The following is a 23,498-nucleotide window of genomic DNA, read 5'->3' on the forward strand; positions in this document are numbered from 1 at the left end:
TCCGTCAGGTGAGGCGTCCCGTGTCGAGAGGTATGAGCGCCGGCGCCCCGCGAGGAGCGGCTCAGTCCCGGGGTCTGCGCTGCCGTGAGTGAGGTCTCTCCCCTCTCCCCTTCTCTCCTCTCCCCATCCGTGGTTTCCCTCCCCTCCTCCCAGGTCAGGGTCGCCTCCTCACTTCACCTTCATCGTTCCCTTCCTTGTCTATCTCTCCACCCTTCCCCTCTCTGCATTTACATGTCCTCATGTCACTCTACTCTGCTTCCCCTGCCCATTCCCCTCACCCCACTCTCTCTCGCTCCCCATGTTGTTGTCCCCCTTCCTCCCTCGCTCCCCCCTCCCTTCTCATTTTCTCTCAGTCTCATTCTCTCGGTTTCTTCCACCCCCATTGTTTGCCCCTCTTCCAAACCCAGGTGGGTGGGTGGGGGGTGGCTGGTGGTTGTCAGAGGAGTGGCAAAGAATTCTGGTTCCTTCCACAGCAACAAGAAGCCCACGTTTTTTAATTTATATAGGTAACAGGCCCCTCCAGCCCGTGCCGCTCAATTTTCACCCCATTAACCTACAACCCCCCCCCGGTCGTTTTGAACGGCAGGAGGAAACCGGAGCCCCCGGGGGAAACCCATGCAGACACGGGGAAAACGTGCAAACTCCATGTGCATCATTTGCAAATCCCTGAGCAAGATTTTCCTTGATCTTTCACCGGGTTACGATTGTTGGCTGTGATCAGATGCGAGACGATCGGCTGAATGGGTTACTTCTGTTACTTATCTTGTGAACAGATCTCGTCGCCCTGCTGCAGGAAAGATGTCACTGAATTAGAAAGGGGTGGGGGAGAGGCAGGAAAGATTCACCAGGATGTTCCAGGACTTGGGGGGGGGGGGGGGGCTCGGGTTATAGGGAGAGGCTGGGACTTTTCTCTCTGGAGTGTCAGAAGCTGTATGGGGGCAAACCTCATAGACCACGATGGGTGGGGATAAGGTGAATGATCACAGTCTCTTTTTCTTCCCCCCCCCCCCCCCCGGATCAGGGAGTTGATTTAAAGGGGACAACTCCACCCAGAGGGGGTGGGAGAGGGGGAGGGGTTACAGCGTTTGGATGGATCCACGGGTGAGGAAGGTTGAGAGGGAGGGGGGGAAGGTTGAGAGGGAGGGGGGGAAGGTTGAGAGGGAGGGGGGGAAGGTTGAGAGGGAGGGGGGGAAGGTTGAGAGGGAGGGGGGGGAAGGTTGAGAGGGAGGGGGGGGAAGGTTGAGAGGGAGGGGGGGAAGGTAGGGAGGGGGGGAAGGTTGAGGGTTTAAGGTAAGGGGCTGGGGGAGAGATTTGCAAGGATATTTGATGGGCAGAATTTCCAATGCATGTGGGTGGGGTTCTGCAGAACGCGGAAGTGGGAGAGCTGCGGACAATCCTTGTGATGGATCCGGGGATGAGAAGGGTGTGGAGCAGGAATTTTCCATATGGTGAAATCACAATGTGGGAGAAATGCAACGGGTACTGTATATAACTGACATCCTGGGCTTGAGGTTGTCAAATTTGGTGTCTGGAGACTTTCTCAATGACGACCCTCCCCCTGAGGGCTGCAGGTCATTTGTCAAAACCTTCTTTTCACCTCGTGTAACATAGTTTTTTTTCTGACGTGGTCGGTCGAGGTGTGGAAGGAACCAAAATGTGGTGGCTTCACGAGGAATGGGGGCCCATAAGTTTTGAGCAGAGTTTGGTGGTAGGGAGGGCAACAAAGGCTGGTTTAGAGCAGGGGTGTCCAAACCGTGGCTCTTCGACGTGTAATGTGCGGTTTGCGGGGATGTGCTGGGCTGAGACACTGCTCACCCTGACAGGTTAGTGGAGGGTTAGTGTGATCCAGGCCGCCTGCCCTCCAGAACTCCTTGTGCCAATTGATAATACTTAAAATCCAAGAGTCTAGGTCCTCCCAGTTTACATCCCCTGTTAACCTTTCCAGAGCAATTCTTGAAACTTTGTTATTCCATAGGAATTGTCTTACACAATAAAATAATATTTTAAAGAAACTTTTTGTTAGTACAATAGGCAATGATTGAAAGCAATACTGTTGTCTTGGCGTTACCTTCATTTTTATTCAATTTACCCTTCCTGCTAATGTAATCGGCAGATCTTTTCATTTCTGTATTTTATTTTAGTAGAGGGGTATAATTAAGTTCATACAAGTTCTGTAAATTATTATCAGTCATTATTCCTAAGTATTTAATTCCATTTAAATCTGCCTTTTTGATATCTTTCATAATCCAAGTTCTGCAATGACATGATCTCACTTTTATCCATATTTATTTTGTATCCCGATATTTTTCCACATTTTTCTAGTATTGTTTGTAATCTTAGGTGAGGCGGGGTCAGACGTGTATCATAGCACATCAACAGCAAATTTTGTGTTCTTCCCGTCCAACTTTGAAGCTCTCAATATTCGGATCTCTCCTCATCTCCGCCAGAGGTTCAATAGCCAGGATGAATAATGCAGATGATGGGGGGGGGGGGGTGGGGGGGAAAGGGACACCCCCATCTACATGATCTACTCAAGGGAAAATAGATGACATTTGACTATTATAATTTTAGCTTGGGGCTTCTGATCGAGAGTTTTTTTTATCCAATTTATAAATTTTCTACCTACACTAAATTCCTCCAATATTTTATATAAAAAAAGACCATTCTAGTCAGTCGAATGCCTTTTCTGCATCTAAAGGAATAGTTATGTTTGGATTCAAGCTTGACTTTGTATTGTATTGAACATTCTACTTGGACTATTTGAAGAATGTCTTCCTTTAACAAACCCCACCTGATCTGGATGTGTTAATTTTGGTAAGTACTCACCAAGCCTGTTGGCTAGAATTTTATAGTCTACATTCAGGAACGGTCGGTACAATGAGGTTTTTAAGTGGTTCCCTTCCTTTTTTTGGTAGCTCTGTAATTGGAGCAGTTGAGAGAGTCTGAGTCTCCACCACTTGGTCCAACGCATCCATCAAGAGAGGCTTTTACAGATCTTTAAATTATCTATAGAACTCAGGAAGGGAACCCATCCTCTCCTGGGGATTGATCAGCTTCTAAAGTACCCTGGAGTTTTCTCTATTTTCCTTGTAAAAGCTGCATCTAAATCATCTCTCTTACCTAATTTAGTAAGTTCAACAATTGTTAAAAATTCTTCCATCTTGTTTTAATTTCCTACTAATTCTAATTTATATCATCTTATTATAGTATTGCCTAAATGTGTTTATTTATTTTTGATTCCATGTAATAGTATCAGTTTCTGTTTCTTTGGTATTTATCATTCTGGATGACTCCTGCCAAGATATCACTTTATGCACCTGTTCTCCTAGTTCAGGAAAATTATACAAAAAACTAAACAGAAATATTATGTTCTATATGTTTGTGGTGTATAATATAGTATCTTTTTGTTCTCTAATCTATATTTTTCTTGTGTTCCTGATATCTGGTATTCTTTTCCAATTTTGTCATATCCTTCTCTAAACTTTCTAATTCTCGCATCTTCTGTCAAGATTTTTAGTGTAAGAAATAATTAGCCCCCTCAAATAAGCTTTAAGTGAAACCCATGTTAGAAAACTGTTGTCAAAGGAAGATTGTTTACACAAAATGTTTCTATCTGTCTCTTAATATATTCACAAAAGTCCTTCCTCTTTTTCAATGTTGCATCTGTACATACTTTCTTGCTTTTTCATTATTGCTAACGTTAACGGCGAGGGGGTTCTGACAAAAGTCTTGACATATGCTCCATTTTTACCACTCTACTTAGTAGTTGGGCAGACATTAAAATTAGGCCAATCCTTGTAATGGAATTGTGTACCCTTCAGTAATGTTATGGGCCCAGAGGACCCCAAAACCCAGCAGCAATAGAAATTCACCAAGACAAATGATCACTTAAAAGTTGCTTTTAATGATCTTTAAATGTGAAACATGATCAAGCTTTAACTTATCTCTATTAACCTAATTTAACCCTTTCCTAATTCTAAGCGAATGTGTGTGCAAGTTCAGAAAAGTTATTTGATTCAGTCTAATCTCACTTGTAACTCCTCCAAGTTGACTGGTATCAGGCAATTTTTATACTGTGCACAGAATCTAACATATATGAATTTCACCAGGCTTTGGTGCTTGGAAGGTAAATGGTTACTGCTCAGGAAGGTTCTTGTCAGTTTTCAGAGAGAGATTTGTTGCTGGTTGGACACAGACTGACTCCTTCCGATCAGCCACTTCAGTATCTTGCTGAAGAAACTTGCCCCATCAGGGTTCTCCAGATAATAACCTCTTTCTTTCAGGTCACCACAGAGTTCCTCTTTGTTTCCCTTATTTCAAGTGAAACATTAGGCAACCAGTCCTCTCTTCTTGTAGGGACCACAAGGGCTTTGACTAGGCTGAACTAAGTATTCACAACCGGCTTCCAAATGGGGTTTTCCACAAGTTTGCCAGCTTGTTCTATTCCAGTCCCAGTTGCTGCTGCTGAACTGTAGAACTGATTTTTTTTTTCTCGGCTTTTTCAGGTGATTCTCGCTAAAAATGCACCTGAAGAAGCAAAAGTGTCCCTTTAAATTGCAGTTCCGTGGCGGCGTTGAAAGCACAGCGCTGGCCATCTGTAAGGACAGACAGTGCGGGATGTCCCCACATTGATCCCGCTGCCCCGCTCTCTCCCCACTCATGGGGTTGGAGTGGCTCTCCCCCCCCCCCCACCGGCCGCTCCGGCCCCCCCTTCTCCCCGCCCACCGGCCGCTCCGGCACCCCCGCCTTCTCCCCGCCCACCGGCCGCTCCGGCACCCCCGCCTTCTCCCCCCCCACCGGCCGCTCCGGCACCCCCCCCTTCTCCCCCCCACCGGCCGCTCCGGCACCCCCCCCTTCTCCCCCCCACCGGCCGCTCCGGCACCCCCCCCTTCTCCCCCCCCACCGGCCGCTCCGGCACCCCCCCCCTTCTCCCCCCCCACCGGCCGCTCCGGCACCCCCCCTTCTCCTCCCCCCGCCGGCCGCTCCGGCCCCCCGTCCTCCCCCGCCGGCCGCTCCGGCCCCCCGTCCTCCCCCGCCGGCCGCTCCGGCCCCCCGTCCTCCCCCGCCGGCCGCTCCGGCCCCCCGTCCTCCCCCGCCGGCCGCTCCGGCCCCCCGTCCTCCCCCGCCGGCCGCTCCGGCCCCCCGTCCTCCCCCGCCGGCCGCTCCGGCCCCCCGTCCTCCCCCGCCGGCCGCTCCGGCCCCCCCCTTCTCCCCCCCCGGCCGCTCCGGCCCCCCGTCCTCCCCCGCCGGCCGCTCCGGCCCCCCGTCCTCCCCCGCCGGCCGCTCCGGCCCCCCGTCCTCCCCCGCCGGCCGCTCCGGCCCCCCGTCCTCCCCCGCCGGCCGCTCCGGCCCCCCGTCCTCCCCCGCCGGCCGCTCCGGCCCCCCGTCCTCCCCCGCCGGCCGCTCCGGCCCCCCCCCTTCTCCCCCGCCGGCCGCTCCGGCCCCCCGTCCTCCCCCGCCGGCCGCTCCGGCCCCCCCTTCTCCCCCCCCCGGAGGACGGGGGGCCGGAGCGGCCGGCGGGGGAGGACGGGGGGCCGGAGCGGCCGGCGGGGGAGAAGGGGGGGGGCCGGAGCGGCCGGCGGGGGAGGACGGGGGGCCGGAGCGGCCGGCGGGGGAGGACGGGGGGCTGGCCGAAACAATGCCGGTACCTGACTTGAGCGTCGTACTCCCGCGCTGGCTGCTCCAGCCCTGTGAGGGGAGAGCGCGGGATCAGTGTGGGGACCTGCCCCCGCAGACCTGCCAGTCATCCTGAATTGGCAGCCTAAGGTGCAGGAGCCGGAATGCGCTTAGATGCACATCCCGGCGCAACTGTCCTTTTAGGTGGCCAGCTCTGCGCTTTCAACGCTGCCACTGAACTGCAATTTAAAGGGACACTTCTGCTTCTTCAGGCACATTCTTAACGGAGAATCCATCTAAAAAAGCCTAAAATTCGCCTTGCAAGCGCCTCCTGCACATTCACGTGGCCTCCCAACATCTGCATTTTGCCAAAATATGCCGCTTTACAAGCAGGGCAATTGGCCACCTGAAAGTGGCTTGCCTCTCAGAAAAGCACATGACCCTTTTAGAACAGCCAACTGCACTCAGACAAACTGCAGCTCTGGACCTAATCTTCGAGTTTGTTCATCTGTTTCCTTTTTTTCAAACTTTATTTAAAAGATAGAAAAAAACATAACATACAGTATGGTAATAATCCAAAAAAAATTTACAAAGATATATATAACACCCACCCCACCCTCCAACCCCTTCAGCCAGTTCCCTTAAGGGGAGCAAAAAATATACATCGATTACATATATAAAAAGAAATTATTACAAATGTTAATAACATTTCAAAGAATATCTAAATGCAAATACGGAGACCACTTACTAACAAAAGAAGAATCTTTGGCTTGGCTTCGCGGACGAAGATTTATGGAGGGGGTAAAAGTCCACGTCAGCTGCAGGCTAGTTTGTGGCTGACAAGTCCGATGTGGGACAGGCAGACACGGTTGCAGCGGCTGCAGGGGAAAATTGGTTGGTTGGGGTTGGGTGTTGGGTTTTTCCTCCTTTGCCTTTTGTCAGTGAGGTGGGCTCTGCGGTCTTCTTTAAAGGAGGTTGCTGCCCACCAAACTGTGAGGCACCAAGATGCATGGTTTGAGGCGATATCAGCCCACTGGCGGTGGTCAATGTGGCAGGCACCAAGAGATTTCTTTAGGCAGTCCTTGTACCTTTTCTTTGGTGCACCTCTGTCACGGTGGCCAGTGGAGAGCTCACCATATAACACGATCTTGGGAAGGCGATGGTCCTCCATTCTGGAGACGTGACCCACCCAGCGCCGCTGGATCTTCAGCAGCGTGGACTCGATGCTGTCGACCTCTGCCATCTCGAGTACTTCGACGTTAGGGATGAAAGCGCTCCAATGGATGTTGAGGATGGAGCGGAGACAACGCTGGTGGAAGCGTTCTAGGAGCCGTAGGTGATGCCGGTAGAGGACCCATGATTCAGAGCCGAACAGGAGTGTGGGTATGACAACGGCTCTGTATACGCTTATCTTTGTGAGGTTTTTCAGTTGGTTGTTTTTCCAGACTCTTTTGTGTAGTCTTCCAAAGGCGCTATTTGCCTTGGCGAGTCTGTTGTCTATCTCATTGTCGATCCATGCATCTGATGAAATGGTGCAGCCGAGATAGGTAAACTGGTTGACCGTTTTGAGTTTTGTGTGCCCGATGGAGATGTGGGGGGGCTGGTAGTCATGGTGGGGAGCTGGCTGATGGAGGACCTCAGTTTTTTTCAGGCTGACTTCCAGGCCAAACATTTTGGCAGTTTCCGCAAAGCAGGACGTCAAGCGCTGAAGAGCTGGCTCTGAATGGGCAACTAAAGCGGCATCGTCTGCAAAGAGTAGTTCACGGACAAGTTTCTCTTGTGTCTTGGTGTGAGCTTGCAGGCGCCTCAGATTGAAGAGACTGCCATCCGTGCGGTACCAGATGTAAACAGCGTCTTCATTGTTGGGGTCTTTCAGGGCTTGGTTCAGCATCATGCTGAAGAAGATTGAAAAGAGGGTTGGTGCGAGAATACAGCCTTGCTTCACGCCATTGTTAATGGAGAAGGGTTCAGAGAGCTCATTGCTGTATCTGACCCGACCTTGTTGGTTTTCGTGCAGTTGGATAATCATGTTGAGGAACTTTGGGGGACATCCAATGCGCTCTAGTATTTGCCAAAGCCCTTTCCTGCTCACGGTGTCGAAGGCTTTGGTGAGGTCAACAAAGGTGATGTAGAGTCCTTTGTTTTGTTCTCTGCACTTTTCTTGGAGCTGTCTGAGGGCAAAGACCATGTCAGTAGTTCCTCTGTTTGCGCAAAAACCGCACTGATTCTGGGAGAATATTCTCGGTGACGCTAGGTATTATTCTATTTAGTAGAATCCTAGCGAAGATTTTGCCTGCAATGGAGAGCAGCGTGATTCCCCTGTAGTTTGAGCAGTCTGATTTCTCGCCTTTGTTTTTGTACAGGGTGATGATGGTGGCATCATGAAGATCCTGAGGCTGTTTTCCTTGGTCCCAACAAAAAAAATAATTATCATGTAAATCATAAGTAATTTTTTCCATAACAATACATACTTTCAATTCATTGTGCCAACATGCTATATTAATCTCAGTATCATCTTTCCAGCTCTAGCAACACATTTACGCGCTACTGATAACACCAACCATACAAAAACAATTTGAAATTTGTCCAATCCCATTCTCCTTAACGAATACAAATTTCCCAACAAAATATCATTGGATCTAACAGTAATATAAAATTATATAGTTTTTCCAAAACTACTTTAATTCCTTGCCAAAATGATTGAACTTTAACACGAGTCCAAATGGCATGTAGAAAAGTTCCAATACATGAGCCATATCTAAAACAAGAATCCGAATTACTAAACCCATATTTTTTTAGCTTTTCCGGGGTCAAATATAATTGATGTAAAATATTATAATTAACCATTCCATATCTTACATTAATCAATTTAATTACATTCTCCTGACACATTTGCCCAATCATCTTTGGGAAAAATAAATACTAAATCACTCTCCCATTTAAGTTTAGATTTCTCCCAATCTGACTTATCCATACTATCTTGTAACAAATTAAACATAACTGAAATATAACCCTTTTTCAGTATAGAGAAAATCAAAGATTCAAATCTCAACAAAGTAGGTAAAATCATCTCCCTATCATAATTATCTTTTATCAAAGCTCTAAGTTGATAATATGCAAACAAAGAATTTACAGGTGTATCAAATCTTTCTCTCAATTGATTAAAAGAAAGAAATTGCCCCTCCACAAAACAATCTTGTATTGTCTTTATACCTTTAGAGTCCCAAATCTTTAAATGATTGTTAAACATTGAAAAAGGAATAAGCTGATTATTATACAATGGAGTTAAAATTGGTAATTTATCTTTCGACCCTAACACCCTGTTTTTTAAATCCAAATCTTTAACAAATGTTTCAATATCGGCATATCATATTGCTGTAATAAAATCAAATTCCAATGAAATATAAATTCATGTATCTCAACCCTAGAAATACATGCCATCTCCACTTTAGCCCAGCTAGGAGGCTGTTCTAAATCCATCAATCTACTAACAAACTTCAACTGGGCTGCTTCATAATAATTTTGAAAATGTAGTAGCTGTAGTCCGCCCATTGCATACTTCCATGCAAGTCTATGCAATGCCACTCAAGCTAATTTACCTTTCCATAAAAACTCTCACACTGCTTTATTCAAATCTTGAAAAAAAAAACCCTTAGGAAGTAAACAAGATATTGACTGAAATAAATATTGAATTCAAGAAGAAATATTCATTTTAATACAATTAACCCGACTAATCAAAGTTGATGGAAGATCTTTCCACTTAATCAAATCTGCTTTAATCCATCTTAATATAGGTACATAATTTAATTGATATAATGATTGATAATTAGTATCTAGAAACACACCTAGATATTTAATTTTACTTGTCCACCTTAATTTTGTAATAGTTTTAAATTCAGAATAATCTCCCACTCCAACTGGTAAAATTTCACTTTTATCTCAATTAACTTTATATCCCAATAATTCTCCAAATTTCAACAAACACTCTTGCAATTGTTTCAACGACCGTTCTGGTTCGGTCAAGTATTCCAACACATCGTCCACAAATGAGTTAATTTTATATTCTTCATTCTTAACCTCATCCCTCTAATTTCTTCATTTTGTCTAATAGCCTGAGCTAACAGTTCAATAGCCAACACAAAATAAGGCTGGTGACAATGGACAGCCCTGTATGGTAATGAAATCTGTCCATTTGTCACCACCCTAGCAATCGGATTCGTATATAAAGCCTTAACCCAACCAATAAAAAAAGGGCTGAATTTTTAATTTCTCTAACACTTTAAATAAAACATCTCACTCAACCCACTCAAGCTTTTTTTGAATCTAATGCAACAATGGTTAGGTTGGTTTCGGTATGCGTTGACCAAAGTAATTAATCAAAATATATTGTCTGATGTGTTTCTATTCTTAATAAAACCTGTTTGATCAATATGTACCAATTTAGGTAACTGCTATTAGCTAATTCTTTCGCTATAATTTTATAATCTACATTTAATAAAGAAATAGGACTATATGAAGACACTTTTAATGGATCTCTATCTTTTTTTGAAATGCCAGTTATTAAAGCACTTGAACATGATTCTGGTAACTTCTGATCTTCAGTAACTTGCTCAACACTTCTCCAAAAACATTAGTGAAATCATCATTAAAAAGTTTATAAAATTCCACAGGGAATCCATCATTTCCTGGGGACTTTCCATTAGGCATTTCCTGAATAGCTTCCTTAATTTCAAAATCCGTAAATGGAGATTCCAATTCCTGAACATCATTTTCATTTTATTCCGATAACTTTAATTTAGATAAATAAGAGTCAATAGAGCCATTATCCTGTTTCCCCTCAGAAGTATATAATTTTAAATAAAGTGAATAAAACTGGTCATTAATTTCCTGAGGTTTATAAGTAACTTTTGAATTCTTCTTAACTGCATTAATAGTCCGAGATGCCTGTTCAGCTCTCAATTGCTAAGCAAGTACTACCTTATGTGCTCTTTCCCCCAACTCATAATAATGTTGTTTAGATCGATTAATTAAGCGCTCAAACTGATAAGTTTGTAAAGTATTATAACGTAATTTCAACCTCCCTAATGCGGCTTTTTTATATCTTCTGTTACACCTTTCTGAAAATCTTTCTCTAACTCAACAATCTGATTTTCTAACTCTAACCTTTCTGCCATATATTGTTTCTTAACTTTCGTAAAATAACTAATGATCTGCCCTCTCAAATGAACATATGACAAAATGACTATCCACATTTAATTAATATTCTCAGTCAAAAATAAAAAGATATGTTCTTTAACAAAGTAACAAACTCTGTTTTTTTCAATAACATTGCATTAAACCTCCATCTAAATGACAGATGTATGACCTCTGAACTTTCACAAGAAAAAAGTAATAATTTGATCTCATATAACTCTACTTTTATATTCCGCTTGTAATACGCTACCTTGTAAATGTGCTGATACCAAAAATAAATCAATTCTAGAAAACGAATCATGTCGTAAAGAGTAAAAAGAAAAATCTTTCTCTGTTGGATTAACTTTTCTCCAAATATTCACCAGATTTAAATCTTTCACATTAATTTGTGTTGCCATCTTTGATTTCCTTATACTTTTTGGATGTCTGTCCAATAAAGGGTCCAAAACACAATTAAAATCACCACCAACTAAGACATTTTCATTAACGAGTTAACAGTAAAAAAGCTTCTGAAATAAACCGCTCATCATCTATATTAGAGGCATAAGGATTCAGCAAAAATTTTACAGTTCACTTTGCCAGCATAACCCCCTCTGAAGATTCCAATTCAAATGGTAAATTTTATGAATGAGAATCACTAATCCTCTTGCCTTAGAATTAAAAGAAGAAGAGAAAACATGACCAACCCAATCTCTTTTCAATTTCAAATGTTCTTTTTCAGTCAAATGTGTTTCTTGTAAAAATGCAATATCACTTTTCATTTTTTTTAATATAAGCCAATATTTTCTTTCTCTTAATTGGATTATTTAATCCCTGAACATTAAAAGTTGCAAAATTCAATTTAGACATCTTTTTTAACTATTAATATATTTACATACTATAAAATAATGCTCCCTCTATAATTCTTCAAAAAAATAAAAGAAACCCTCCCCCCTCAAATTTTTTTTTTAAATAGCACAAAAACACAAGAAAAACCACCCAAAGGTAGTAATACCCTAAAAATCTGGGTGCGGCAGATGACTATCAAAGTTTTCAGCGTCATCCACCGCCCCCGCAGCCAGATACATATTTATTATTTAATTAAACACAACAAATATAATCCATATATTCAGCCCAATGATTCCAAACCCAACGATTGCTCCGGATCTTCAACATCAAGAAGACTTTGTGTCAACTCTTCTTTCTTTCCATACTTTCCATACCCATGTCCATTTCCATTTACCCTCCTCTTAGGAGACAATGGGCAGAATGCCCATTTCTTTGCAATTCCAGCAAAGAATTGGCAAACACCAAAGCATTGTGATCATTCTCAAAGAATTGAGATTGAAAATTTCCATAAAAAACCTTCAAAATTGCAGGATAACGAAAAGCAAACTTGTAGCCTTTTCGCCTCAAAACATTTTTGGCCGTATTAAATTCTCGTCATCTTCTAATAACCTCTTGATTCAAATCAGCATTAAAAAAAAGATTCTGTTATCTTGAACCATTAATGGAGATTAATTCTGTCATGCTTTCTGTACCGCCATACGTAGAATCATTTCTCTATCTTGGTATTTTAAACAACAAACCAAGACTGCTCTCAGTGTTTGTCCTGGAAATGGTTTTCTTCTCAGAGCTCTATGAGCCTGATCCAATTCCAAGCCTTCAGGAAAAAACACTTTTATCCAACACCTCTGGGATCCAATGCTTAAAAAATTTATAGGATCGAAACCTTCAATGTCCTCTGGATTTTCCAATGAATCAATCTTCTTCAATAAATCTCTTTTTTGAATCCCCCAATCTACAAAAGAACCTTCCACTTTTTCCATTTTTTCTCTATTACATTCCACCTGGTTTTGACAGTCAGAAAAGGCTGTTTCAATTTCTTAAAATTATCTTGCACAATATCGACTGATTTTATACATCTATTAATATCACTCTTTACTACAGTAATTTCCTGTTTCACAGTTGACATTTCATCACACAAAGTATTCATTTTTATTTTCATCTCCATAAATCCTTGATTCACCTGAGTTGATATTTGTTTTGACATATTGTGCATTTGACAAGCAATCCCTTCCAAAACAGTAAACACTGAATCCATTCCAAATTCCACCTCCACTTTTTGAGGTCTGCCTCCTTTAACTACAGGCTCCTCCTCCTGAACAAATTCCATTAAGGTAAGTTCCTCTTCTTCTTCAGTCATCATAAATCCTTTAGCTGAATGGCTGTGGGTCTGGACACCCAACTCTGGCACCCCGACCTCTTCGGGACGTCGGCATTTGGGCTTCCCCACATCCCATACTTTGTCCAGCAATTCTCAGACCCGGGATGTCCCATGCAAGCCAGGCAAAGCCGCCAGATGCACAGGAGCATCCTCTGATGCTATACTGCGCTTCCCAGGGCCGCCCAGCAAGGTCGCGGGTTCGCGGGTCCCCTTGTCGGCCGTGCTGCTTGCGTCCATGACTTCACGTGAACGCGGGTCGGCAACGGCTGAACCCACCAAAGTGTTGGTGCTATCTTGCGGAGTCAGAATCAGCGCCGAGGTCAAACTCAAACGGGTTGGAGTCCTCTGAGGCTTGGAGGCTCCCAACGGCGATTCAGCTATGCAAGTAGGCCTCAGTTTCTTCCACACTTTTGTATGGTAATTTTTTTGTAAGTTGAGGTTTAAATTTTTTCACATTGGGTGCCATAATAAATCACTGTTATTTAAACAACTGTAAATATTATTTTTAACCACTTTAATTTTTTTTTTAAAAACTGGGTATTTAGTAATCCAGCTGGGGAAAGGTGGAATACACGTCTTTCTTCTACGCCATTTTGCCACGCCCCCATCTGTTGCTTTCCAAAACAATAATCCATGACTCTACAGCATGTCCAATTAATACCAACTTGTAAAGTCCTTATAGGTATCCTTCAAAGTTTTTTGCAAAGGCACTCGGAGCCTGGACTGTCTGACTTGAGCAGAGCTCTGGCATTTTAAATGAGATCTGTTTTGAAGTGTTTGTATCTGTGTGACCTGAAATAAAAATCCCACACAATTTATCTCCTTTAAAACATTTTTATATACAATATAAAATATAACACAGTAGAATGAATAGTATCTTTCTAAGGGGTTGAGCCATGTCCATAAATCAATTGGATTTAAATCCTTCAAAAATACAATGTCTTTTTTGCAGCTTTCGTCATTGTTCTCACTGATTTGTCCAATTATTGGATCTAAACAAAAACTGAAATCTTGTTCAATCAATATATTTTGTCTCTCCTTTCCCCTCCCCCACCCAAAATTTAAAAAAAAAGATATTCTTCATAAAGATTTCATATTCCTAGGTTTGGGGCATAAATATTCATAAATGTCCATGATTCTGCATAGATTTGACAGCGTGCAATTACAAATCTTCCAGTTTGATAGGTTAACTATTATTGTTGGTATATTTTTATTAATTAAAACCACTGCACCTCTTGCTGTTGATTAGATGCAGATGATATTTACTTGTGTGTTCCAATTTGGTAAGATGTGTTACTTATTTAAAATAAAAACGATATCTGCCTTCAATTCTTTTAGGTATGCCAAGACTTGTTTTCTCTTCACTGTTCCATTAATTCCATTAACATTAAAACTTTAATGTCAATGTTCTATTCATGTTCTTTAAAACAAAATTTTTAATAGTAAAAATCTCTTTGATTCTTTAAATAATAAAGTGATCCTTCCCCTTTAAGAAAAACACATAATGTCCCAGCTCTGACAATGACATTTACGTAGAGCCCCAAACGGCCACGATAAAAGCCGGCGGAATCTCTCAAGGAAGAAAAACCCTTCCTTTAGAGCCATTTTTTTTCTGTTACTCCTTTCCAGGTGCCTTTCTCCCGCCCCCCCCCCCCACCTTAGACCTGAGTCTCCAACCTGCTCCCGCTTTTCCCAGATTTGATTCCCCCTTTCTATACATTTTACTTTTTAAGACAGTTTAACAAAAAAATTAAAAATATTTTCACAATCTTCTCCCTCAACAACACACATGTCAAACTCAGGCCCGCGGGCCAAATTTGGCCCGTGATATAATTATATTTGGCCCGCAAAATCATATCAAATATGTATTAGAGCTGGCCCGCTGGCTGCCGCGCCAGTATAGTGCATGCACAGCTAATACTACAAATCCCAGAATGCTTTGCAAATGCTTTGGCGCCGGCCCATCAGCCCGCTAATCGCCCCCACCTCCTCTCTTTACTTTCATTAACATCTGTGACCTGTTGCCTAACTCACATGTAATAAACCCCTTACAGAAAATGGCCAAACAAAAGACAGAAAACAGGACCTTTCAAGACAGGTGGGAGGCAAATTCTGACCCCAGAGTTTGATGAACTTGCATCCAAGAAGAGATGCCAAGTATCTGGTTTAGACCCAGGTGCATCAGAGTAAATCACAGTGTAGCAAGCTAAGCTTGGATTCATATTTTCTTTGGTTCACTTTGGACTGTTCATAGTTGAAAGAATGGATTTTCATTGAAGCAAGTTGTTATTTTTTTGACTTGTTGGGTTGTGAAAAAAATACATTTAAAAGGAGCTTAAAGGCTATAAAGAAATATTATTTATTGAATATTTTATTTCTCATTTGTTAATGCTTCTTCTGGAAAGAGTTTAACCAAAACTATTATTAAACATTTATTTTAATAAGAAAAAGTTTAACGTTACATGTGTTGAAAGAAGAGAAAACATGCAGATGTTGTTGAAAATTTTCAATAAATATTTAGTTTGGCCCACGACTTAGTCCAAGTTTTTAATTTTGGCCCTCTGTGAATTTGAGTTTGACACCCCTGCTCAACAACCTTGATTTTTTTTTTAAACAAACTTGCAGAAAGACTTCCACCTCGTTCTTGGTCTTGAAAAATGACCGGCTCCCTCAAAGTGGCGGGATTATATCATTGAGTATTTCAAGTTTTTAGCATGTGGTCGTCTCTTCACATATTCAAATTCTTTTCTTTCTTTCATCAAAGTCTTGGAAAAACTAGTCCCTTTTCACAACCAATCTCTCGCGCTCTCTCGCGCTCTCTCTCCTTGGGACTCAGCCCAACCCAGTGCGGAAGGTGCTACTTATAAGGGGTCCAAAAGAGATCCTTTATGGTCCTGCAGGCAGTGTTGGGGGGGCACTTACTCGGGGCAGACTGAGTCCCGTTAGCTGCTGTGGCCCATGGCTCGAAGCCAAGTGCAGAGGCTCAGCTGAGGTGATTCACCTGGGCCAATGGGGTGAAGGTCTGGGTGGGCTGCCTGGACGGCAGCACCTGGTTATTTAGGTGGGGCCAATCGCAAGGGTCACCATGACGGCTTTGGGGTGAGTCTTTGACCTTGACTTTCAGGTAGTGAGTCCCCCAAACAGGAGTGCAGCAGCACCACCAGGTGGTTGGCGCTGCCTCTCCATTACACTCAGTAGCTTCAAAGCCTCATCAGAACTGGTCTCGGAATCATCGTTGGCTCTTTTGGGTCCAAGTGCTCAGGGCTCTCTCGATATGCAGTTTGTCTTCTACCATTTTTGTAAAAGGTTCATGGGGTCTCTTCCTCAATTCCTTCCCGTAGTCCAGGGGTTCTCAACCTCCTTCTTCCCACTCATATCCCACCTTCAGTAATCCCTCTGCCATGGGTGCTCTGTGATTAGGAAGGGATTGCTGAAGGTGGGATGTGGGCAGAAAGAAAAGGTTTGAAAACCCCTGTTTCCATTGTCCCTTATTGACTCGTCATGTGCACCATTTCAGAACTCCAAAGGAAATGGGCCGGTGACCATTTTTCTCTCACAAAATATTTCAGTCACAATTGGGTCTCGAGCGGCGATTCTCAACCTTCCCTTCCCATTCGCGTCCCACTTTAAGCAATCCCTTACTAATCGCAGAGCACCGATAGCCATAGGGATGACTTAAAGTGGGATGTGAGTGGAAAGAAAAAAGGTTGCGAACCACTGGGTTAGAACTTGATTCCCTGAAGCGTAGAAGAATGAGGTGGAGATTTGATCGAGTATATAAGTAGTTCACCCCCACCCCCCCCAGTAAGAGGGGATGTATTAAGGGTGCAACGGGGGTAAATTTGAAGGGAAACATTACGGCCAGAGTAGGGAATGAGCTGCCATCTGTAGGGGTGAATGTGCGATCAATTTCCACCTTCAAGAAAGACTCGGACAGGTGCATGGAATGAGGGATATGGACTGGGTGCAGGTCAATGGGATAATAGTTGGGGACAGCAGAAGGGCCAAAGGGAGTAATGTTTCAGCCTTCATCATGGCCCCCAGTGTGTGTAGTGAGCAAGGAAGGGTGGGGGCAGGGTGATATCACATTGATGAGTTGTCTTTCTCTCTACTCTCCCCTGTGTAGTGATGGCAACCTGGACGCTGTTCTTCCTTGCTGTGGCCACTTTCCTGGGTAAGTAATAACCTGGGAGAAAGAGGTGAGGAGGATGTACTAGGCTGCGGGAGGGCGATCAGGTGGGGGGCGATGGGGAGGGAGGGGGGGTGACGGAGAGGGAGGGGGAAGCAAGGAGGGGAGGGGGGCAGTGGGGAGGGAGGGTTCAATTGGTGGGAGGGTTCAATAGGGAGGGAGGGGGCAGGAAGGAGGGAAAGGGGTAGTGGGGAGGGAGGGTTGACGGGGAGATGGGGAGGGAGGGGTTGATGGGGAGGGAGGGATCAGTGAGGAGGAAAAAGATGACGGGGAAGGCAGGCAGTGACAAGGGAAGGGGTGGTAATGAGAAAGGGATGATGGGGAAGGAGGGAGGGGAGAGGGTGAGGAGGAAGGAGATGGCGGCGGAGGGGGTGGGGGGCAGCAAGAAGGAGGGGCATGGGAGGTGAGGAGGGAGGGGTTGGGGAGGGAGTGAGTGGAGGGGATAAGGGGGCAAGAAGGAAGGGGATGGGAAGTGAGGACAAGAAGGGAGGGTGTAGGGGATGAGGAGGGAGAAGAAGAGGGGAGGGATAGGGGTGAAGAGAGAGGGGATGAGGGGATGGTGTGGATGTGGAGGGACGACTAGGAGGGAGGAGGCGGAGAGGGAGGAGGGGTGGAGGGGGTGCTGATCTGCAGAGGATTTCCCTCCACCCACCCCCTCCCAACCTCCATCTCTATTGTCCCTTCTCACTCTCCTCTTTTTCTCCCCTCTCCTCTTTTCTCCCCTCTCCTCTTTTCTCCCCTCTCCTCTTTTCTCCCCTCTCCTCTCCCCTCGCCTCCCCTCCCCCCTCCCCCTCCCCTCCCTCCCCCCTCCCCCTCCCCCTCCCCTCTCTCCTCTCCCCCACCCCCCCGCCTCCCCCCCGCCTCCCCCCTGCCTCCCCTTGCCTCCCCTCTCCTTTCTTCTCCTTCCCCCTCTCCCCTCTCCTTTCAACCCTCCCCCTTCACCCTCTCCATCCTCCTTGTCACACTCTCCCACTCTCTCTCTCTCTCCCTCCCCCCTACAGGGGCCAGCCACGCTGGGCACGGTGGCCGTGAGTTTGTGCTCGCGTTCATGCAGAACTACCGAAGTTCCAGGAACACCAAACTGGAGCTGTTGATCACCGCCTACCAGGGTTCTACCAAAGTCAACGTGATGCAACAGAAGTTACAGAAGTCCCTTTTCGTGAAAAAAGGTGACACCATTTCCTTCTCAGTCATGGAATTGGAAGAGATCTTCAACGCTGGGCGGTCAGACCAAACTGTCCTAGTGAGGTCTGACAAAGACATCAGTGTCTCCACCTTCAGCAACAAGCCTTACACAGTCGATGCCAGCGTTATCTATCCCGTCCAAAGTTTGGGGACAGAATACATCGTTTTCACCCCGCCAACCGGCCTTGCCAGCCAACTGAAGGAATTTGCTGTCAGCAACACAGGCCAGGAGAACGCGGTGAAGGTAACACTGAAGCAGAGAATGTTTTTTGAGCAGCATTGGTATAACGCGGGCCAGGACATTAAGCTGGTCCTCAAGCCCTACGAGACGGTCCAGTTCCAAAACAAACAGGACCTGACCGGGACCCAAGTCCGAGCTCAGCACCCCGTGGCCTTGACAGCCGGCCATACCTGCAGTGCTGTTTCAGGGAATTGCAACCACGTCTACGAGCAGCTGAGGCCAGTCAACAGCTGGGGTACTGAGTTCGCTGTGGCACCCAGCAAAACGCAGAAGGGTAACGACTGGGTCTACGTCCTGGCTTCGCAGGCTACCGTGTTGAACGCTGAGGGCAGGGAGTGGGAGATGTCCCCACTTCAGGTGTTGAAGTTCAATGTCAACCAAGACCACCCCCTCTATATCACTGCTTCCAAAGGTGTTCAAGTCCTTTACTATTCCACCGGCAGAACAAAAGGCTATGACCCATACTTCATGACGGTGGTCCCCAGCCAGGATTTTGCTGAGTCCTACTGGGTGAGGGGCCTGAAAAATTTTGAAAACCACATTAGCATCGTGGCCAAGACGGCGGAGGTCAGCCAGATCTTGCTGGAAGGCAAGAAGATGACAAAAAACATCAAGTGGCATCCCATCCCCAGGTCCCCGTATTCCTGGACAGACGTGAAGACAGGGAGAAAGCAGGAGAGTCACTTGCTGGCCAGCAAGTCTGGGGAGCGCTTTGGGGTCTACAAGTACGGGGTTGAAAAAAGGAATGGCTACGGTACCCAAGGAAGCGCCGTTGGCAGAGGCGAAAATTCTGGGGGTGAGGCTCTGAGAGTGGTCTGTATGAGCTCTGAACCAGGGTGTGTGATGGGACTGTGTGGAGGGAGCTTCACTTTGTGTCTGACACCAGGAGTGTGCAATGAGATGGTGTGGAGGGAGCTTCACTCTGGGTCTGACCCCGGGAGTGTGAGATGGGATGGTGCGGAGGGAGCTTCACTCTGTGTCTGACCCCAGGAGTGTGAGATGGGACGGTGCGGAGGGTGCTTCACTCTGTGTCTGACCCCAGGAGTGGGTGATGGGAAGGTGCGGAGAGAGCTTCACTCTGTGTCTGACGCTGGGAATGTGTGATGGCTCATTGTGGAGGGTGCTTCACTCTGAGTCTGACCCTGTGAGTGTGTGATGGGAAGGTGCGGAGGCAGCTTTACTGTGTCTGACCCCATGAGTGTGTGATGGGACGGCGTGGAGGGAGGTTCACCCTTTGTCTGACCCCAGGAGTGGATGATGGGATGGTGCGGAGGGAGCTTCACTATTCGCCTGGCTCCGGGAGTGTGTGATGGGACGGTACGGAGGGAGCTTCACTCTGTGTCTGACCCTGGGAGGGCGTTACTTGCTGAATCGCTGATGTTCTCGGACCCCGCTGCAGATCCGTGCTCCGTGGTGCGTTGCCGATCTGAGACTCAGTGCTCTGTGGTGGACGGCGCTGCGGTCTGCGTGCCAACTTCGAGTGCCATCTGCTGGGCCTGGGGAGACCCACACTACCACACCTTCGATGGCCTCAACTTCGACTTCCAGGGCACCTGCACATACACCATCGCCAAGTCCTGCAGCAACGACCCTTCCCTCCCGGTGTTCACCATCTCGGCCAAGAATGACAACCGTGGTAACCGGAAGGTGTCCTACGTCAGGACAATCAAAGTCAACGTCTACGGTTTCAATATTTCCGTGAGGAAGTGGGAGTACGGCCTGGTCCGGGTGAGTCTTTCACCCTGTGCCCTTTGTCCCATTCTCACTGGTCACTAGAATGTCGCCAGGGTCTTTATTCTTCTCCGTAACCTTTAATACCCTTATACTGAAGAAATATATCTAATTCCCTCTTAAATATATTTAATGAACCTGCCTCTACTGCTCTCTGTGGCAATGAATTCCACAGATTCACCACCCTCTGGGTAAAGAAATTCCTCCTCATCTCGGTCCTAAATGGTTTGCCTATTATCCTCAAACCATGGCCCCGGGTTCTGGATTTTCCCATCATTGGAAATATCCCATCTGCATCCATTCTGTCCAGTTCTGCCAGAATTTTATATGTCTCTATGAGATCCCCTCTTAATCTTCTAAACTCCAGCGAGTACAATCCCAAATTGTGCAATCTTTCCTCATAAGTCATTCCTGCCATTCCAAGTATCAGCCTGGTGAATCGCCTTTGCACTCCCTCCATTGCAAGAACATCCTTCCTTAGATAAGGTGACCAAAACTGCACACAATACTCCAGGTGTGGTCTCACCAAGGTCCTGTACAGCTGCAGTAAGGTATCCTTGTTCCTATACTCAAACCCTCTTGATATGAAGGCCAACATACCATTTGCCTTTTTAACCGCCTGCTGTACCTGCATGCTCGCCTTCAGAGACTGGTGTACAAGTACCCCTAGGTCTCTCTGCACTTCCCCATCTCTTAATCTATTGCCATTCAAATAGTAATCTGCCCTCCGGTTTGTATTACCAAAGTGGATAACCTCACATTTATCCACATTGTAGTGCATTTGCCATGTATCTGCCCAGTCCCTCAATTTATCCAAATCACACTGGAGCTTCCTGACCCCCTCTTCTGTGCACACAACCCCTCCTAGCTTAGTGTCATCTGCAAATTTGGAGATATTACATCCAATCCCCTCATCCAGATCATTAATGTAAACTGTGAACAGCTGGGGTCACAGTACAGATCCCTATGGCACCCCACTGGTCACCGCCTGCCACTCAGAAAACGAGCCATTTACCCCAACTCTCTGTCTTCTACCTGCCAGCCAGTTCTCAATCCACATCAATACTTTTCCCCCAATCCCATGAGCCTTGATTTTGGAAGCCAGTTGTTTATGCAGGACCTTATTGAAGGCCTTTTGGAAGTCCAGGTACACCACATCCACTGGCTCTCCCCCATCTATTTTACCTGTCACCATCTCAAAGAATTCCAATAGATATGTCAAGCACGATTTACCTTTTGTAAATCCATGTTGACTCCGTCCGATCCCTTCTCTGCTAGTCATATGCTCCGCTATTACATCCTTAATAATGGATTCCATCATTTTGCCCACTAATGATGTAAGGCCCACAGGCCTATAATTCCCCGCTTTTTCTCTACCCCCCTTTTTAAATAGTGGGGTAACACATTAGCTACCCTCCAATCCATAGGTACTGATCCTAAGTCTATCGAGTTCTGGAAAATAATTCTTAAAGCATCTGCTATCTGAATGGCCACTTCCTTAAGTACCCTAGGATGTAGATTATCAGGCCCTTGGGATTTATCTGCCTTCAATCCCATCAATTTCCCAAGACCATGTCCTTAGAGATACTGAATTCTTTCAGTTCATCCCTTGCATTAGTCTCTATGTTTCCAAACATCCTTGGGAGGATATTTGTATCATCCCTTGTAAAAACAGAACTAAAGTAAGAATTTAATTGGTCTGCCACTTCCTTATTCCCCATTATATATTCCCCTGATTCCGACTTCAAAGGACCTACTCTGGATTTCACCAATCTTTTCCTCTTGACATATTTATAAAAGCTTTTGCAGTCGGTTTTTATATTTGCCGCAAGCTTACTTTCGTAATTTATTTTTGCTCTCTTGATTAATCCCTTTGTCCTCCTTTGGTGCATCTTGAACAGCTCCCAGTCTTCGGTTGTGGTACTTTTTTTGGCCAATTGATATGCTCTCTGTTTGGACCTAATGCTGTCTCTAATTTCCCTTGTTATCCATGGTTGAGTCACCTTTTTTGGTTTATTTTTATGCCAAACCGGTATAAACGATTTTTGCAATTTCTCCATTAGATCTGTGAATGTTTTCCATTGTCTATCCACAGTCAACTCCCCCATAAACACCACCCAATCAATCTTACTCAACTCCCATCTCATACCATCATAATTCCCTTTATTTAAATTCAGGACCTTAGTCTCGGTTTTAATTTCATCACTCTCCATGTCGAGTGAGAATTCGATCATATTGTGATCGCTCCTACCCAAAGGGCCTCGTACAACAAGATTGTTGATTAGCCCCTTATCATTGCATAATACCCAATCTAAAATGGCCTGCTCCCGAGTTGGTTCCTCGACATATTGGTCTAGATAACCGTCCCGTAAACATTCAAGGAATTCCTCCTCCTCAATATTTTTACTATTTTGGCTAGTCCAATCTATATGCAAATTAAAACCTCCCATAATGACAGCTGTTCCCTTATTGCACGCTTTTCTAATTTCTCTTTTAATGCCTTCCCTCACCTCTACACTACTATTTGGAGGCCTATATACACTCCCACTAATGTTTTCCGCCCCTTGCTATTCCTCAGTTCTACCCATATAGATTCCGCATCTTCCAAGTTGATATCCTTTCTGTCAATCGTGTCGGTCCCTTCTCTCACCATCAATACTACCCCACCCCCTTTGCTTTCTTGCCGATCCCTCCTAAATATCGTATACCCCAGGATGTTAAGTTCCCAGGCTTGCCCACCCTGCAGCCATGTTTCTGTAATCCCAATCAAATCATATTTGTTTATCTCAATTTCCACAGCTAATTCATCTACCTTGTTCCGAATGCTTCTTGTATAGATATAAAGCCTTCAGATTTGCTTTTTTCACCCTCCTTGCTCTTTCTGATTTTTTACTTTCGCTGCCTAACCTAACTTTTCCTGTTTTATCTTTTCTGTCCTTTGCCCTATCATACAGGTTGCCACCCCCCTGCCAAATTAGTTTAAACCGCACCCGACGGCTGTACCAAACCTAGCTGCCAATATATTGACCCCTTTTGGGTTTAGGTGTAACCCATCCTTCTTGTCGAGGTCATGCCTTCCCCAAAAGAGATCCCAATGATCCAAGAAGCCAAAACCCTGTCCTTTACACCAGCCCCTC

The 23,498-nt window shown here is 45.4% G+C and overlaps 1 protein-coding gene across 1 annotated transcript in view; it reads left to right on the forward strand.

Annotated features, from left to right (window-relative positions):
• LOC138750731 (IgGFc-binding protein-like) overlaps positions 1-23,498 on the forward strand; it is a 26,838-nt gene continuing 3,340 nt past the window's right edge. Inside the window, exons 1-4 of the mRNA XM_069912849.1 lie at positions 1-84; positions 17,142-17,189; positions 18,206-19,426; positions 20,030-20,358. Of these exons, the coding sequence (XP_069768950.1) occupies positions 33-84; positions 17,142-17,189; positions 18,206-19,426; positions 20,030-20,358 (1,650 nt within the window). The 5' untranslated portion in view covers positions 1-32. The remainder of the gene's footprint in view (positions 85-17,141; positions 17,190-18,205; positions 19,427-20,029; positions 20,359-23,498) is intronic.

The sequence above is a fragment of the Narcine bancroftii genome, unplaced genomic scaffold (genome assembly GCF_036971445.1).
Source record: "Narcine bancroftii isolate sNarBan1 unplaced genomic scaffold, sNarBan1.hap1 Scaffold_242, whole genome shotgun sequence".
Classification (NCBI taxonomy): Eukaryota; Metazoa; Chordata; class Chondrichthyes; order Torpediniformes; family Narcinidae; genus Narcine; species Narcine bancroftii.